Below are 19901 nucleotides of genomic sequence, written 5' to 3'. Positions count from 1 at the left end.
ATCACACACCGGGGCCTATCATGGGGAGGGGGGTTGGGGGAGGGATTGCATTGGGAGTTATACCTGATGTAAATGACGAGTTGTTGGGTGCTGACGAGTTGACGGGTGCAGCACAGCAACATGACACAAGTATACATATGTAACAAACCTGCACGTTATGCACATGTACCCTAGAACATAAAGTATAATAATAATAATAATAAAAAGAAAGAAATGTTGCACACTGAGAGGCTTCAGCTATCAGTGCTATTCAGAGAATGCCTTATCTGAAGAAAGCCCAAGGTCAAGCTGCTTTCTGAGGCAACCTGCGTCTAATGAACATCGATGCAGACATATGAACGGCCTATCTCCTTTTCCCAAACTTACAACCCTGAAGGGCCATATCACATCCATAATTTTCCCTGCAGGCAGCTGAAAGCTTTACTTGAACTGCATTTAAGTTTAACTTCTACATACATGTAATCCTGCTTTCTTCCCCTCCCTTCTATGGGAGTTGATACCCCAAACACTCCCTAATAAAGATCCTGTAACTGAATCTTAATTTCAAGGTCTGCTTCCCTGAAAACCCAACCTAAGAAAGATGTTTCTTTAGTAACCAAAGGGAAATACTAATCTTACAGATTGACATGGCTCTACAGTTTTGAGACAGAGAGCTAAACTAGACAATTGAATTATAAGTTATCAGCATATATCACTTAAACTCATTAGATCTGTTGAAATAATCATTGGAGTGAATGGAAATAGGAAAAAAAGAGGTTAAAGTTGAAAGAAGGGGCCAGGCTCGGTGGCTCAAGTCTGTAATCCCAGCACTTTGGGAGGCCGAGGCGGGTGGATCACGAGGTCAGGAGATCGAGACCATCCTGGCTAACATGGTGAAACCCCGTCTCTACTAAAAATACAAAAAACTAGCCGGGCGTGGTGGCGGGCGCCTGTAGTCCCAGCTATTCGGGAGGCTGAGGCAGGAGAATGGCGTGAACCCGGGAGGCGGAGCTTGCAGTGAGCCGAGATCGCGCCACTGCTCTCCAGCCTGGGCGACACAGTGAGACTCTGTCTCAAAAAAAAAAAAAAGTTGAAAGAAGGGTGTTTCAACTTTTAAAAGTCAGGGAAGTTAAGGGGAAGAAGTATCAAAGAAAACAAAAATAGAGTAGCCTGGGAGTATAGAAAAAGTCCCAGGAGATTGGGGTACACTGTATGTCAACAAATTAAATTTTTAAATAAAGAAGAAACTATCAATTCTGTCACATCTTGATGATGGGTTGAGTAAGATGAGAATTAATTTGTCAATGGAATGGGCATTGAAAACGCCAAAAAAAAAAAAAAAAAAAAAGGCCATTTAAGTAGATTAATGTGACTGAAATTCTGGTTACAATGGAGTCAAGAGATAACCCTGGAAAGGAGAATAACCACGACTTTCTTCAGACCAGTATAAACTATATATTTGAGAAGTTTCCACAGTGAAGGCAAGCACAGAAGTGGATAGATTGCTAGAAGTTTTACGGGACCAAGATAAATTTTGTTGTTTTGCTTTGTGTTCAATTGCAAGATATAATGGCAGTTTTGCATGTTGATGGAAATGATCAGGTAGGGCAAGGGATGCTTATGACATAAGAAGGAAATAGGGAAATTATGAAGCAACATCCTTCAGAGTGGAATCAGTAGAATACACTCAGATCAGAGTCAGAGTAAAGAGCCTACAATGAGAAGGTGTGTGTTTTGGATTTGCATTAGGCCTTGCCAATTACATTTCCAGTCCTAAGTGCTAGTGAGGTCCAATAAACAGTGTCATTCTGCAAAGTGATTATGGATCATGATGAGACATTAAATATTGAGTTGTGTTTAGAAATTTTTAAAGTGATTTGACAGTAATTTTATATATGTTGAATCTAATAGTTAAAAATGGCTTTCATTTTACATCTTTTGTATTTCATTTTTCTAGTAATTCATTTAAATGCACCCTTCATAATAGAGACTTTAAGAAGCACTGCTCTAGCGTGCAAGTGAAGGAAATGGTTTAGACAGACATGAGGAGTGCTAATTTTTAATTATTGAAGTACAATTATCATAGGATTGTTAGGGTGTTGCTTTGCCAGCTGGAAACTTCTGTGGCCAATAGCACCTTCTACCTGAGGATGGCCTGTACCTGCTGGGCTTGTTCTACCTACTCAGCCCGACAAGCTGTGCTCAGTTTGTGCTGCTGGCCCAGATCCCACATCTGCCAAGTGTGAGCCAAACGCAGAGTGGCAAAGGTGCCTGCATCTGGATGAGGGGAATACGGTGGCTTGTGGAAGCTTGGAGATGCCAGGAACTACAGAACCCTAAGGAAGATGTCACAGCCCTGGTTTGGGGAGCCCTTAGATCTGGGTTCCCTAAAGGGCCATAGCTCTTCTCTCTTTCTTGTTGTCTGCATTGTGACATGGGGGAGAGGGTGCATGTTTCAGTCCTGTTTGTCTTACAGCTCTTCTTTCAGTCCTGCCCAATAAGCAGGTCCTCAGTTTTTGTCTGACATCTAGAAGAATGAGGAACATAGACAACTGGAGAGTGAGCAAGGCACAGAGGAGTTTAACTGAGTGGCACAACAGTTCTCAGGAGACCCAAAGTGGGTAGCTCCTTTCCTCAGACAGGCAGTCCCAGGTCCAGCTGTCCGTGGAGAGGAGACCCACAGTGTGTGGCTCCTTTCTGCAGGTAAGTTGTCATGTCATCTGCTGGAGTCTGGCTGAGTCTGGAGGTTTTAATGGGCCTCGGAGGGGAGGAAGTGCATGCTGATTGGTCCATGGGCAGCCAGGGGCAAGACCAAAATAAGCACCTTAAGTTCTCATTCTGATCTGCCAAACTTACAGCTGGGCCCCCAGGCTATTACTATATCATTTTTCATAGAACTAGAAAATACTATTCCAAACTTAAGTGGAAGTGAAAAAGAGCACAAATAGTCAAAGCAATCTTAAGCCAAAGAACAAAGCTGCAGTCATCACATTACCTGTATTCAAATTATACTGCAAGTCTACGGTAACCAAAACAGCATGCTACTGGTAGAAAAACAAACCTATATACTAATGGAATATATTGGAGAACACATAGAAAAGCCACATATCTACAGCCATCTGACCATTGACACAGTACACAAAAATAGCCAATGACGAAAAACTCCCTATTAAATAAATTAAAACAGCTGGCTAGCCACACATAGAAGAAGGAAACTGGATTCCTACTTTTCATCGTATAAAAAAAAAGTTAACCTGGCCGGGAGTGGTGGCTCATGCCCTAATCCCAGCCCTTTGGGAGGCCGAGGCAGGCGGATCATGAGGTCAGGAGATCAAGACCATCCTGGCTAACACGGTGAAACCCTGTTTCTACTAAAAATATAAAAAATTAGCCGGGCGTGGTGGCAGGTGCCTGTAGTCCCAGCTACTCAGGAGTCTGAGGCAGGAGAATGGCGTGAAGCTGGGAGGCAGAGCTTGCAGTGAGCTGAGAGTGCACCACTGCACTCCAGCCTGGGTGACACAGCGAGACTCTATGTCAAAAATAATAAATAAATAAAAACAAAAAAAATTAACCCAAGATGCATTAAATACTAAAACTAAAACCTAAAACTATAAGTTCTAGAAGAAAACGTAGGAAAGTTTTATTTTTTTCTTTTGTCAAAATGATGAATTAGAGGCTTTGGTGTGCCTCAGTTACTTGAAAATAGCAAAATAAAGCATAAAAATGAGCTCTGTGAACTTTAATTTAAGAAGAAAAATGTGAATCCAATGGAATTATGAAGAATACCCCAGATCCTGGAGAGGTGAACACCAGCAAACAGCTCCCATGATGGTATCCAGTTGATAAAAAGAAAGAAAGAATAAAAAAAAATCCCACCTGCATGAAAAAGTTACAGAAAGTAAAAGTGCCAATGTCTCCAGATAAGAAAACATCAGTGCAAGAATTTTGGCATCATGAAAATCTGAATGTAGTGATACCACTAAAGGATTCTGCTAGCTTTTAAGCAACGGTCCCTAATCAAAAGGGAAACTCAGAAATGACAGATAAATAATATAAAACATAGATTGCAAAGAAATTCAATAAGATCCAAAATAAACTTGAAAATTGACACACAAAAAAATTCTAAAGCAATTCAGGAATTAAAGGAAAAGATAAACGTCTTAAAAAGTAATCCATCACAGCTTCTGGAATTGAAAAACTCTCAAGGAATTTTAAAATATAATCAAAAGCTTTATTAATAGACTTGCTCTATCAGATAAAAGAATTTAAGAGCTTGAAGATAAGTCTTCTGAAGTAACCCAGTCAGACAAAAATAAAGAAAAAAAGAATTTAAAAAAACTTACAGTGTCTTGCCCGGGTGCAGTGACTCAGGCCTGTAATCCCAGCACTTTGGGAGGCCAAGGCAGGCGGATCAAGACCATCCTGGCTAACACGGTGAAACCCCGTCTCTACTAAAAACACAAAAAATGATCTGGGTGGGGTGGCAGGAGCCTGTAGTCCCAGCTACCTTGGAGGCTGAGGCAGGAGAATGGCGTGAACCCGGGTGGCGGAGCTTGCAGTAAGCTGAGATCACATCACTGCACTCCAGCCTGGGCAACAGAGCAAGACTGTCTCAAAAAAAAAAAAAAAAAAAAAAAAAAAAGCACAATGTCTTCAAGAAATATAGGATTATGTAAAACAACCAAATCTATTAATTATTAGCATTTCTGAGAGAGAAAGAGAAAAAGAAAAAGAAAACAACCTGGAAATTACATTTGAGGGAAAAATTTAAGAAAATTTCCCTGATCTTGTCAGAAAGGTAGACATCCAGAAACAAGAAATCAAGAGAACATCTGTGGGATACTATATAAAATGACATCACAAGGGTATACAGCCACCTGACTATCCAAAGTCAATACTAAAGAAAATTTCTTTTTTTTTTTTTAAGCAGTATGATCAAAATAGCAAGTTTCATTCTGTTTTCATTATTATTATTATTATTATTATTATTATACTTTAAGTTATGGGATACATGTGCAGAACATGCTGATTTGTTATATAGGTATACACGTGCCATGGTGGTTTGCTGCACCCATCAACCAACCGTCTACATTAGGTATTTCTCCTAATACTATCCCTCCCCTAGCCTTCCACCCCCTGACAGGCCCTGGTGTGTGATGTTCCCCTCCCTGTGTCCATATGTTCTCATTATTCAACTCATACTTAAAGGCAGCTAGAGAAAAAGAAAAGATCACCTACAAAGGTAACCCCATCAGTCTGAAGCAGACTTCTGATCAGAAGACTTACAAGCCAGGGGAGCCTGGGGACCTATTTTCAGCATGCTTAAAGAAAGCAAATTCCAACCAAGAATTTCATATTCCAACCAAGAATTTCATATTCCATCAAATTCAGCTTCTTATGCAAATGATAAATAAAATCTTTTCCTGACAAGCATGTACTAAGAAAATGTGTTACCACTAGAAAGCCTCACAAGAGATCCTAAAGTAGTTCTAAACATGGGAACAAAGAGCCATGTCTGCTACCACAAAAACATACTTAAGTACATAGCCCACAGACCCTATAAAGCAACCACAAAATAGAAACTAAAAAGTTACCAGCTAACAACTTAACGATAGAATCAAAATTCCACATATCAGTATTAACCTGGTACATAAATGGCCTACATACCACACTTTAAAGGTACAGAGTGGCAAGTTGGATTAGAAGCAAAACAAAACACAAGACCCATATGGCTGCTATCTCCAAGAGACCCAGCTTTCATGTAATGATACACAAAGGCTCAAAGTAAAGGATTGGAGTAAGATCTACCATGCAAATAGAAAAGAAAAAGAACAGGGATTACTATTTTTGTATCAGATAAAACAGAGATTAAACTAAACACACACACACACACACACAAAAAAAAAGACAGGAGCAACATAATGATAAAGGGTTCAATTCAAAAAGAAGATTTAACCTAGAATATATACACACCCCATATTGTAGAGTCTGGATTCACAAAACTAGTACTTCTAGACCTATACAAAGACTTAGACAGTCACACAATAACAGTGGGGGAGATCAGGACCCCACTGACAGCATTAGACAGATTGTCAAGGCAGAAAACCAACAAAGAAATACTGGACATAAACTCAACATTTGAGCAACTGGATCCAATATGCATCTATAGAATACTCCACCCATGCACCACAAAATATACGTTCTTCTCATCTGCACATGGAATATACTCCAAAATTTACTACATGCTCAGTCATAAAGCAAGTCTCAACAAATCAAAAAAAAAAAAAAAAAAAGAAATCATAGCACCCGTATTCTTGGACCACAGTGGAATAAAAATAGAAAGCAATACCAATAATATTTCTCAAAACCCCATGATTACATGGAAATTAAACAGCTTGCTCCTGAATGACTTTTAAGTAAACAACAACATCAAGTCAGAAACATAAAAAAATTATTTGAAATAAATCAAAACAGAAACAACATACAAAAATCTCTGGGATGTTACAAAAGCAGTGTTAAGAGAAACGTTTATAGTGATAAATGCCTACCTCAAAAAGTTAGAATGATCTCAAATTAATGATAAAACATCATACTAGAGAAAGTAGATAAACAAGAACAAATGAATCCCAAATATAGAAGGAAAATAAGATAACTCTAATTAGACTTGAACTGAATGAAATTGAGACCCAAAATTCCACACAAAGGATAAATGAAACCATAGTTTCATAGTTGGTTCTTTGACAGGATAAACAAGATCAATAGACAGTTAGATTAATAAGGAGAAAAAAAGAAAAATTCAAGTAAGCACAATCAGAAATGACAAAAGTTGTGTAATGTCGCAGCCGATCACACAGAAATACAAAACACCCTCATAGACAACTATGAATATTTCTATGCACACATACTAGAAAATCTAGAGGAAATGGATAAATTCCTGGAAACACACAATCTCTCAAGATTGAATCAGGAAGAAATTGAAACACTGATGAGACCAATATTGAGTTTGAAAAGTGAATTAGTAATAAAAAACCTAATAGCTAAATAATAATAATAATAATAATAATAATAATAATAATAATAATGGGCCCCAGTCCAGCTAGATTAACAGCTGAGTTCTACCAGAGGTCCAAAGAAGAGCTGATAGTAATTCTACTAAAACTATTCCAAAAAATCAAGGAGGGGGGATTCCTACCTAACTCATTCTATGAAGCCTGCATCACCTAATAGCAAAACCTAGCAAAGACACACACACACACACACACACACACACACACACGCACACACACACACTAAAACTACTGGCCCATGTCTCTGAAAGACAGAGACATGGCCTAAATGCCACACTTAAAAGTTATTTCATATTCCATCAAATTAATTCTCAGCAAAATACTTATTTACACATCAAATTTAACAACACATCAAATAGTTAATTTACAATGGTCATGTAGGGTTAATTCCTGAGATTCAAGGTTGTTTCATCGTATTTCAACCTATGCAAATCAGTAAATGTGATCCGATCACATCAACACAATTTAAACTAAAACCATATGATCACCTCGAGAGATGCAGAAAAAGCTTTCAACATAATTTAACATCCCTTCATGGTAAAATCCCTCGAGAAACTGGCATCAGAGGTACATACCTCAAAATAATAAAAGTTATCTACAACAAACCCATAGCCAGCATCACACTGAATGATCAGAACTGCAAGCATTCCTCTTGGAAGTGGATCAAGACAAAGAGGCCTTGTCTCACCACTCCTATTCAGGACAACACTGGAAGTGCTATTCAGATGTTAAACATTTTTTTTTTTTCATATATTTGTTGGAAGCAAGAGGAAGAAACAAAAGCATCCAAACAGTGAAAAAAAATCAGACTATCTCTCTTCACTGGTGATATGATTTTATACCTAGAAAACTCTAAAGAATCTCTCAGTAAGTTATTAGAACTGATCAACAATTTAGCAAGGTATCAGGATACAATCAATGAACAAAAATCCATAGCAGTTCTATACACCAGTAACTAAGAACCAAATCAAGAACACAATTCAATTTACAACAACCACAAAAGAAGTAAAATACCTAGGCATAAATCTAACCAAGGCGGTAAAAGATATCTGCAGGAAGCACTACAAAACTGCTAAAAAAGGAACACTTGACAAAAATAAGCAGTGTGAAAAGGACTCCCTATTCAATAAATGGAACTTGAACAGCTGGTGAGCTATATGCAGAAGAATGAAATTGGATACCTACTTTTTATTACATACAAAAATTAACTCAAGATGTCTTAAATATTTTAATGTAAGAACTAAAACTATAAGAATCCTAGAAAAAAAACCTAGGAAACACTATTCTGGACATCACTCTTTGCAAAGGATTTATGACTAAGTCCTCGAAAGCAACTGCAACAAAAACAAACATTGTTAATTTGGACCTAATTAAACTAAAGAGCTTCTGCACAGCAAAAGAAACCATCGACAGAGCGAACAGATAACCTACAGAACAGGAGAGAATATTCCCAAAATATGCATCTGACAAAGGTCTTATATTCAGAATCTACAAGTAGCTTAAAGAATTAAACAAGCAAAAGCAAATAATTCCATCAAAACGTAAGTAAAAGACATGAATAGGCACTTCTCAGCAAAAAGGGATACAAGTAGCCAAGAAATATATGAAAAAAAGCTTAATATCACTAATCATCAGAGAAATGCAAATCAAAACCACTATGAGATACCTACTCACACCAGTCAGGGTGGCTACTATTTAAAAGTAAAACAGCAACAGATGATGGTAGGTTGCAGAGAAAATGGAATACTTACATACTCTTGCTGGGAATGTAAATTAGTTCAGTCACAGTGGAAATCTGTTCGGAGATTTCTCAAAGAACTAAAAATAGAACTACCATCTGACCCAGCAATGCCACCCAAAAGAAAATAAATTGACCGAAAAGACACAGGCACTTGTATGCTCATAGCAATACTCTTCCATGATAGCAAGGAAACGGAATCAACCTAGGTACCCATCGGTGGTGGAGCATATAAAGAAAATGTAGCACATGTATGCTACAGAATACTATACAGCCATAAAAAAGGAAATTGTGTCCTTTGTAGCAACTTGGATGCAGCTGGAGGCCACCATCCTAACTGAATTAACACAGAAGTAGAACAACAAATATTGCATATTCTCACTTATAAGTGAGAACTAAATGTTGCATACATGTGGACATAAACTTGTTAATGAAAGATACTGGGGACTACTAGAGGCGGCTGGCTGAGAGGGAGAGTAGCAAGGCTGGAGAAACCAACTGTTGGGTGATATGCTAACTACCTTGTTGGCAGGATTAGTTGTACCCCAAACATCAGCATCATGTGATATACCAATACAATAAACCTGTACATTTACCCCTTGAATCCAAATAAAAATGGAAAAATAACGAATGGCAAAATTAAAAGAAAAACAGAAAACATATTTTGCTAAATGAAATAAGTCAGACACAAAAGGACACATACTATATGATTCCACTTATATAAGGTAGCTAAAATAGTCAAATTAATAGAGACAGAAAGTTATATGGTGGGTGCCAGGAGCTGTGGGCAGGTGTTTGGGGAGTTAGTGTTTACTGGGTATAGAGCTTCAGTTTGGGAGAATGAGAAAGTTCTGGAAACAGATGGTGATAATGTTGCACAAAAAATGTGACTGTACTTAATGCCACTGAATTGTATACTTAAAGGTGGTTGTAAGTATTGTATTCCATATTTTTTTTTACAACTACAATAATAAAAGATATGTAGGAATTTGCCAGATGAACAAGATGGAAAAGGGAAATAAACATAATGAAATCTGAAAAAACAAATAAGAAAAGCATCTTTGATTGCAAAAGAGCGAATTGCAAATATCCAAAGTAATCCTTGTAATATAAATGACATTATAAATTGTACGGTGCAGTGCCTATGATTCATGCACACTGTACCTGAACCAGCTGTGAAACATGCATGAATCATAAACTCCTGTATCATCTTCAGAGCAAAAATGCATCCTATTTTACCAGAAATACTCATCAAAAAAAAAAAAGGAAAGAGAAGTAAAAACCCTGAAATTTCTAGGACCTTTCGAAGATATCAGAAAAACAAATTAATACCTCTGACAGGACCTGTTAATGCAGAGTGTCATGCTGTAAGACAGTTTGCATTTAATTCAAACTGTTTTGGAATAAGATCAATTCTGTAGTGAGATCAAGGCAGCAGAAATTTTTCTTCAGGGCTAAAAATAATAATTCCTTGAGGCACAGACATTAAATTCCACGGCTTCTTGAAACTATTTAAAAAATGAGAAGAATGGATAAAGATTAAAAGAAAAAACATTCTGTAAGCTGACAAAACACCTTTTTAGACTTGCACCCAATTCGTGCATTAGTCAAATGTGTATGTGTTTGTTTTGTTTTGTTTTGTTTTGTATTGTTTTCCTTCAGGTAACTGGAGGTGGCAACATTCACCTTCTCGGTCTGCTTCTCACCATTTTCTGTTTTCTTCTGCTATTTATCTCTAAGTGATTATACCTGTTACTGCAGTTTCCAGCAAGGAAAAGCCAGGAAAAGGAAAGAGAATCAAAGCACCAGAGTGAGTCACTTCACTGGTAGGTGGAACCAGAAGTTTTAAAGCAGTAGCAAAATTTATATGTTCTCAGTGTCAGCGGACACTTTCTGTATAATAATTTTATTTCACTTTTGTAAAGAATCATGAAGCAACCACAAAAAATTAAATCAAGTCTTATCAAGTAGATGTTTGAAAGAAAAACAATGATTCACCTTGTAGGTAGATATACTTTGCTATTGAAGAGATTGTTGGCAAGTCTAAGCAAAGCTGAAGGGAATAAGGAAATTTCGATCCTTAGAGAAGACAGCATAGAATAATAGTACAGAGAGTATAGGATAGAACAGCTTGCATTTGAATACGACATCTGCAACAGGATTCTATTTGACATAGGAAAAGTTACTTCTACTTATTGAGAATATTAAAAATGAAGAAGCTTTCAAGTGCTTAGTGTAGTTCCTGGCTTACGGTAGCATCAATTAAAATTAGGTACTGATGCTTTTATTATTAATATTGATCGCTTAGCCATCTGTATCTTGAGCATCCAAAGTGTCAGTTTGTTCTTTAAATTGCAGGTGACCTTTCTTTCTCAATAGAAGAGCTAGTAAAATCATAAAGTGGATGATATTTCTTGGAATGTCTCCATTCCCCTGTATTCCTTTACATTTCACCTTTTTAAATCCATTATTGCAAATGCCCAGTACCTTCTTGTTCACCCTAAAATGTTTTATGAGTTTATGAGTTAACAGGAAAACAGGTTCCTTTTCAAAAATTGGAATAAAAAGAACTATCATTTATTATTATTATTGTTATTTTTATTTATTTATTTATTTTTGAGACAGAGTCTCGCTCTGTGGCCCAGGCTAGTGTGCAGTTGTGTGATCTCAGCTCATTGTAACCTCCGCCTCCCAGGTGCAACTGATTCTCCTGTCTCAGCCTCCCAAGTATCTGGGATTACAAGTATGCACAAACACGCCCAGCTAATTTTTGTATTTTTAGTAGAGACAGGGATTCACCATATTGGCCAGATGGGTCTGGAACTCCTGACCTCAGGTGATCCAACCCCCTAGGCCTCTCAAACACTTTTTTCTACATTTCAAACTCTTTGCAATTTACCTGCTATCTCATTTAATCTCCTCTTCCCTACCCTACACACAACCAACCTCCCTCCTATTAACCAACCACTTAAAATTCTGCCTCCTTATGTACTTTAAATACAAAGGATAAGATAGTCCCCATTATTTTAGCAAATATTTTTTGAATATATTCTTGACACGTGATCCTACTTGTATTTTTAACTAGCTAATGTGAGATACATCTTTGACCTGGTTAAATGTATGATCCCTTAATCCAATTTAATATAATAAACTAATGCTGCATTATAGGAGTATAAACATTTTTAAAAATATATTTTCTATTATAAAGTTGGCTTTATACTTTACATAAATATAATGGACTCTTCCTGTTTATTTTTGAATGATTATTAATGTCATACTGAAAGGGTCAGTAAAAAAGTAAAAAGGTCAAAAAAAAGTAAAAGGTCAAATGTAAAAATTGTAGGCTTTGTGGTTCACACATGGATTCTGCATATTATTCTTCAATTTTCATCATTTGGTTCCATATTTTTGTTTGTTTACATGTTTCTCACAAACCTTTTAAAATGCAAAAAGTATTCTATCTTACTTGTCTCTCAAAATACAAGCCATTTTACCCAGGAACTGTACTTGGTCGATCTGTGCTTCACTATACATGTTCTTTGTTATTTTAAAATCAATACTGACATATTTCAAGTAAATTGTTTTCACTACCACTCATTTTCAGATGTAAGTCAATAGGTTAACATAAATAAGAAAGTAGCAGCCAAAAAAAAAAAAAAAAGAGAACAATAAGAAAAACATTTTAAGTCAAAGGAAAATTGCCAGTTTTTATCTCCTCCTAATTCCCAATCCTTCACTCCTAAAGGAACGTATTAAGGGCAAAGAATGTCATACTTTTATTCCATTTGCCATATATACATTTTTATCCATTTGGCAAATTATGGTTGAATTTCTCTTGGGATGACCTCACCAGTAGTAGGTGAATGGATCATTTGATTCAACACTAGTTCATAAGTGATTTTTCTTTTCAATCAGGCACACACTCACTGCTGATAACTGCATATTTTGACTATTTGTAGAAGTGCTAAAGGAACTAAGAATTTTACGGTAAATAAGCCGTGTTGGAACAAATATCAAGGCCTCGAGAATAGTATACTTTATAACTTTGCTCAACGCAAAACGTAGGAAAATATCCAATTAGAAGTCTAGAAATGGAGTGAGGCAGGGCCAGCTGAATATTTTGTTTGATATTTAATTGTTAACTCTTATAGTACCTTCATAAAGTTTCCAAATCTTTTCCTTTCTCTTGCTTTTGTTGTAAATACAAAAGTCCAAGCCCATATTATATTATACTCAGTTTGAATATGGAATATCAACTCCTTAAGAATAAAATGAAACAGTCTAAGATGCTTTCAGGCTTTTGTATTGATCATCTCCATTTCTGTTGTGTAGCTGGTTTCATCAATGATGTCTCAATTTATGTCTATAATTGTTATTTTGCAAAACTGTCTCATTTTAATTAATATGATGCCTTACTCATTATTTTTTAATTATTTTCTTCATTATTTTGAAACTAATTTTGTTTCTAAGGACTGGGAACAAGGTGGGTGGATGTGATCATCTCACACATGTTCTTGTCTTTTTTCCTTTTATTTTCCCTCTGTTGCTGGGATAGAGAGGATGAAGAAAGAAAAAATGTATTTGTTAAAGGAATTATCTGTATTGAGGTTGCTCTAGGATTACTGTGCTAGAGGAATGACTCCCAGTAAATTCCACCATTAAGAGGCTCAATATCAAGCAACAATCCTGTGAACTAGTGGCACCTTATGGAATTCTAATATATCTTTTAGTTAATGTCCAGGTGGTAGCCTCGTGTTACATCTTGATGTGCATACTTCTCTTCTTCACATGTTGCAGTGTTCTTTATTTTATAATTTATAATTAGAAGCACAAACTCTGAGATTTATGGATCCAGGCAGGATCGATCTCACCTACAATACTGGGCAAGATCTTCAAGGGGACAGCTCATGCTTTCTTGTCAACTGCTCAGTCCACCACCACATTTCTCTCCAATGTTCTCTCCCCTGTTTTAGTTGTACTGACTCAAATCTAAGCAGCTATTCGATTAGAGTATTGAATGGTGATCTTCCCTTTTTGGGTGAATTTCTCTTGGATTTTCTTCTCTCAATCTTAGCCAGACTTTTTCTATAATAACACTTGACTAGCTAAAATTTCAACCTCATCTATTTATAAAATAATGTTATCTAGTACTATTTGAGACCTCTCTTACTCGAATTTTTTAGAGTATTGTACTCAGAATCAGGAACTTTTTGAGATAAAATCTGAGAAATTAATAACTTTTGCTCAACTGTGCTTTATTCAGGTTTTTATCTGTATTCTATTCTATAATCTCCAAGTGAGGAAAACAGTCAATTCGTATTTCTCTAAAGTGTTTCTTCATAAGAGCCTTAAAACAAATGTATATATTTTTAAACATTAGTACATTTACCCCAATATAACATCACAAAATTAACCTTTGGAAAATACAGAACTAATGTAATACAAAACATTTACATCCTTCCCAAAACAGGTAAAATAAACATTATAGTTCTCTACAGCCTAATCTAAAAGAATGTGATGTAGTGGATAGGGTCCTGAGTTTTTAATCAAAATGAGAAAAACTAATGTGACTCATAAACCTTTCTGTTTCTGAGTCTCATTCTTTTCATTTTCCTGATGATAACGATAGTAAGATCCACCTGTTTGTTTGGGCAGGTTAATGACCAAGTGAAATAATGCATTATACATTTGTCAAAGAAATATAGCCTCTTAAAAGAAAGTTAACGCAGCTGATGTTCAGTAACATATCTCGGTTTGTAAGTAAAAAATTAGAAATAAACTGAAACGATCAATATATATTATGGTAAAAACGAGTAATAATTTGAATTAAGATAACTTGTTGAACACTGATTTATCAAACTCTATGAACTAGCCCATTTTTTAAATTATAGTTTGTTTGTTATTAGAATAACATTTCCCTAGATACAAGCTACTCCATTATTCTGAAGGGAAGTACAAATGATGAAAAGCAGAGCTGGAGATGATCCATGATGGACATACAGTGTGAGTAAGAAATATATATTATTTGTTTTAAATCACTGAGATTTTGAGTTTGTGTATGTATCCCTAATATGAGCTAACTATCCTTAATGATACCATAAGCAAAGAATTTAAAGTAAATAAACAGTGCATGACCCCATATTAAGTGCCACACTAAGTGTTAATTACATCTCCCTGGAGGTAAACAGGGGACTGGTTCCAGGACGTCTGAGTATATAAAAAATCCACACATTCTGAAGTCCCACAGTGGGTCTTATGCAACCCTTTGTATACAAAAGATTGGCTCTCCAAATAGGCAGGATTTATATTATATTTCTCAAAAAATCTGCATATAAGTGGATCTGTGCATTTCAAACTTGGGTTGTTCAAGGGTCAACTGTGTTACTATTTTATGGGATGAGACGGCAGAGATGACACATGGAAACTTTATGTCTAAAAAAGGAGAAATATGCAAATGGTGGTGGGGTGGGCCAAATGGAATGTGAGTTACATGAAAAGGTAATTTGGAAGGAAATAATGCTTTTGTGAAGAAGAGAAATACTTGAATATTTGAGTATAAAACATAGTTTTATTTAGTACCCTTGCCTCTCTTTAGTATGATAAAAATACATAAAAAATTCAGAGAGACAAAGAGGCAGGAAACTGCTTGAGTGAACATACTCTGGTGATGTAAATACTTGAGGGAATTCTCTCTGTATTGGGTGGTGTGCTGATGAACGCTTAACAAAAAAACTTTGAAGTGAAAGACACTGATTCGTTGTATTTGATGATTTCTGTGGCGTAAGTATGCCCACCATAGCAATGTTTAGCTGGTAACAAGACATAACTGCACACAGAGTCAGGAAGAGATGCACATGACTGGCTCTCATGATTTCGCCGTGGTCTGGCTCCAGCATTTGACTGTGACAAGTTTCACTGGCCGGTCAGAAGTCTGGAGGAAAAACATCTTCCTATAACTAACCCTGATCAGCATAACAGGTTTGAGAAAGAGGAGCCCTAGTAATATTTTCCTCCAGTAAACGCTGTCAATAAAGCAGTCAGGCAAAACAGCATTCATGCACTGAGGAAAATCACTGCTCCTCGAACAACTTTTAGATAGCATAAAAGGCCCATTCTTAAAAGCAGAAGTGGGAAGGGGGGAAACAAGAATTGTTGTCTTAAAAGAAATCACTTAGATCTCCATCAAAACAGATTAGTTTGAAGCCAATTTGCTGCTATCTTCAAAACTATATTTCCTCACAAATTCTGTCTTCCAAATTGAGCAGTGAGTCAGCAGTAGGTAGCGCTAGAGTGTGAAAAGAATGAGGACGGAGGCAGCCAGGGTACCTCTAATGCATCTTCTTATTAGAAGACTTTGGAAGAGTAATTTGATGGAAGCTTTCCAACTTTTAGGTCAGTAGCTTAAATGCAGTCTCAGTTGATCATGAACAAAAGTGGGTGGTTAGTGGCCTGTGAAAAGTACTTTCATGGTATCACCCTCGTTCTTTCTAATAGAGACTGCCACTACAGTTGGCATCCTTTCTTTTCCTCATACCAGAAGCACAAAGGGTGAATAGAAATGTCATTTCAAGTGTTTTTTCAGCCTTTGTACCAGAGAAATTTGAAATACGAAAAAGGCTAACTTCTTTTCATCTTTAACTCACAGGGAGAATTATTGAACTATAATATGTTTCCTAAATCTTCCTGGATTTTATTAAAATGAAACCTGAGCCACTTTACAAGTAAAATTATGTCTTACTTCATAGGAAGTTAAATTACATAAAGGCACATACTTGAGACATATTTAAATACAAAATGTATAATTTCTTGACCTGAATCTTACACATGTAAGATTTATTTTGTTTTCCTTTTCTTTCTCTTATTTTTTTGCTTCAATGAATGAATTCCCATGAATGTAAAGACAAAGATCTTATTATTCCATTAAATGAACATGTCTTAATATTTGTTTTTTTCTATTCTTTATCATTACAATAATTTGACTTTTTTTCTCCTAAAGAGACTGTAGGTTTTATTCTCTTTCTTTTAATTATTTCACTAAAATCCTCCAAACTTCCATATTACTAATATCTCTACCTTCATATAATTTTGTTTCAATATTAAATGATCAATTAAAGCAAACTCTGTCTGAGTACCTGGAGAAAAGCAACAGAATAAATATTAGCGTAGAGACCCAAAGAAGTACTTGGTAATGCCAAGAAAATTTCAGTAGCTATTAGTAATCAGTAGGATATAACAGAAATCACCGTTTTAGAAGTGATGAAAACTCAATCAACTGATTTTAAGCATCAATTACTTTCTATGGGGTTAGCTTTCCACATCTCAAAAATAAGATTGATGTGTTCTGTTATTTTTGCATCATTTTTAATACAAGCATTCTATGAAATCTTCACTTTTATATCACCCAGATTTAAGTGAGAGGGTGTTAATATTCGAATGGGATTTGAGCAAGATGTAGCTGTGCCTTATGTCATGTCAGCTGATGATAAAGATTGATGCTGGAATTTTCCTGGGTCAGTCATGTTAAAATCTCCCCTAGGCTTCAAGACCAGCTTCATGAATTCTCATATCAGCAACTTCTGCAATTCCCATGTAACATCAGAAGATAAACTCTGTTCCCTGAACATTCATGTATAAAACAATGCATCATCTTATGATTCTTATGATTGGCATAGCAAAGTGAAAATATATCAACACCATATTTAGCCCAACTTGAAGCTGCATATTCAAAGATAGAGCTTTTCCTGGCCAAAGATACTTTGGTCAGAAATATATAAACAGTGAACACCAAGCTATCATCTTGCAAGTAATATATATGCTCATGAATCTCTAGCTACAAGTAAAAATGTCAGCTAAAACTACCCCCTTCTCATAAATGAATAAAAAACAGCAATTACAAGATTTGCCTATGGCCATGAAATGAAGTGGGGCTTGTCTCAGAATTAAAATGCCTACCATCAGCCTTTGAGTACAAAGTTAATTCCCCTATACAAGACTGCAGCAAAAATAAATCCAGCTGGAGAAAAGGCACACAAGACAGAAAATAATAGTCAGCTGCAGACTCTTTGGATCCAAAGTACAAAATATTCAAGTACGTGTTTCCAATCCCTTCATTCTCTCCTGTAATGATTGCAGCTAATCCCTACCAGCCAAATGTTAGTTCTTCAATTGTGGTGATCAATAGAATAGATTAGCTGTGGAAACCCTCCGTTCATATTACCCTTGCTTTCCTTTCCAGATGGAACTTTCATTCACTAGAGTGGAGGCAGCATGTGAGGTTTTTCCCTCCATACACAAATGTAAACTCATTAAATGCCACGCTTGTCACTTTAGAATTTACAGACACACACACACACACACACACACACACCCCAAGGAACATACCTGTAGATTTAATAAAACAGCACCAACCCTCATGGCTTCACTAATTTCAAGGCTATACATCAGCTGTGGGAAGCGAGGAGGGCTTTGATTATTTGGTGGAAGCACTTCAATGTACACAGTGCAGATGGAGTGCCTGCAGAGAAAGAGAGGCAAACAAGATGGTTACAAATCTGCATCACATTTAATGTTAGACTGCATTGTTTATTCACTTGTTAGGTTTACTGGAGAAAAAATTTCCAAATTTCATGAAAAATAGTAAAGTCAAAATGAAAGGATAGAAAAATAAAACTACCACCAAAGTATAATGGTGCTATGAAATTATCTCAGTAAAAGAAAAGTAATTGCCTCCAGTATCTGTTTTTCCTACTTAGATTAATAGTGTGAATTAAAATGGAATAGCTATATAAATAAAGTTAATAAATTAATTTGCCTCGACTTCTGACTTTGTTTTTAATGCTTCTCTAATAGCAAAATCATTCTATAAACATCTGGTAATAAGAGCTGTCCTTGGGGCTTTTTTCCTGTTAAAACAGCAGGGGGAGTATTGATTAAAATAACGCACACAAAAAATTACGGGCTGTGTTTTACCCGTTCTGTTGCTGACGTCAATGGCTTACTGTAAGTGTATCTCAGGAGTCAGGATCATAAGGAATCCTATGTAAAATAGTTGCAAACAAAACTAAATATGTTTTAAAATCTTCTCTAAAAAGCAAAATATGATAAGCTAGGAATCAGATTTAATAAAGCCCTTATATTAACAGGAGCTTTTCTTAAAGGAAAAGATACCTTATCATTACAAGGAAAAAAAATTAGCATTGACATAGTCAACTTTTTTGATATCTCTGAACTTTGAAATTTTTATAAAACAAAACTTGAAGAAGCATGTTAGTCAAGGTTTGTAAGGTGGAAACATTGGCTGAAATATATCAATGAAATCTGAAAATTTGTAAGGTTAGCCCTCTATTGTGAAAAAACATATGTGTACATACACACACACAGATATATATATACACAAATATATACACATACATATATACACTTATTCGTACATACATTTTGTACAAACATACCACCACTGCCTAAGATGTATGCTTTGAATTTATTTTAACAAAGTCATGATTTAGTTCAAAATACATTTGTTATAATTTCTATTTGGGGATGAGAATATTTATTTATTTATTTATTTATTTATTTGAGATGGAGAGTCGCTCCGCAGGCTGGGCTGGAGTGCAGTGGCATGATCTCTGCTCATTGCAACCCCCACCTCCTGGGTTCAAGTGATTCTCCTGCCTCAACCTCCCAAGTAGCTGGGATTACAGACCTGTGTCACCATATCCGGCTAGTTTTTGTATTTTTAGTAGAGATGGGGTTTTGCCATGTTGGCTAGGCTGGTCTCGAACTCCTGACCTCAGGTGATTCACCTACCTCAGCCTCCCAAACTGCTGGGATAACAGCCCTGAGCACCACGCGTAGCCTAGAAACTTCTTAAAGTAGTCCCAAACTCTTTATGATATGCTTCAATTAAAAGACATGGTCACCAAAACTATTTGTCTGAGTTTATTAACTAAACCATTCTACTTTTCAAAACCTTTTAAAAGAAATTCAGCCCGGGCGCTGTGGCTCACGCCTGTAATCCCAGCCCTTTGGGAAGCAGGTGGATCACAAGGTCAGGAGATGGAGCACATCCTGGCTAACACGGTGAAACCCCGTCTCTACTAAAAATACAAAAAAAAAAA

The 19901-nt window shown here is 36.2% G+C and overlaps 1 protein-coding gene across 1 annotated transcript in view; it reads right to left on the bottom strand.

Moving 5' to 3' along the window:
- The window catches only part of PCDH15 (protocadherin-related 15), a gene marked incomplete at its 5' end in the record, with an annotated part of 518346 nt that overhangs the window by 310382 nt on the left and 188063 nt on the right, over positions 1–19901 (bottom strand). Inside the window, one exon of the mRNA XM_011971273.1 lies at positions 18166–18298. Coding sequence (XP_011826663.1) covers positions 18166–18298 — 133 coding nt within the window. The remainder of the gene's footprint in view (positions 1–18165; positions 18299–19901) is intronic.

Source organism: Mandrillus leucophaeus, unplaced genomic scaffold (genome assembly GCF_000951045.1).
Source record: "Mandrillus leucophaeus isolate KB7577 unplaced genomic scaffold, Mleu.le_1.0 Scaffold999, whole genome shotgun sequence".
Lineage (NCBI taxonomy): Eukaryota > Metazoa > Chordata > Mammalia > Primates > Cercopithecidae > Mandrillus > Mandrillus leucophaeus.
Note: the sequence above shows the minus strand (reverse complement) of the source record. Positions and strands in the feature narration are given on the sequence as shown.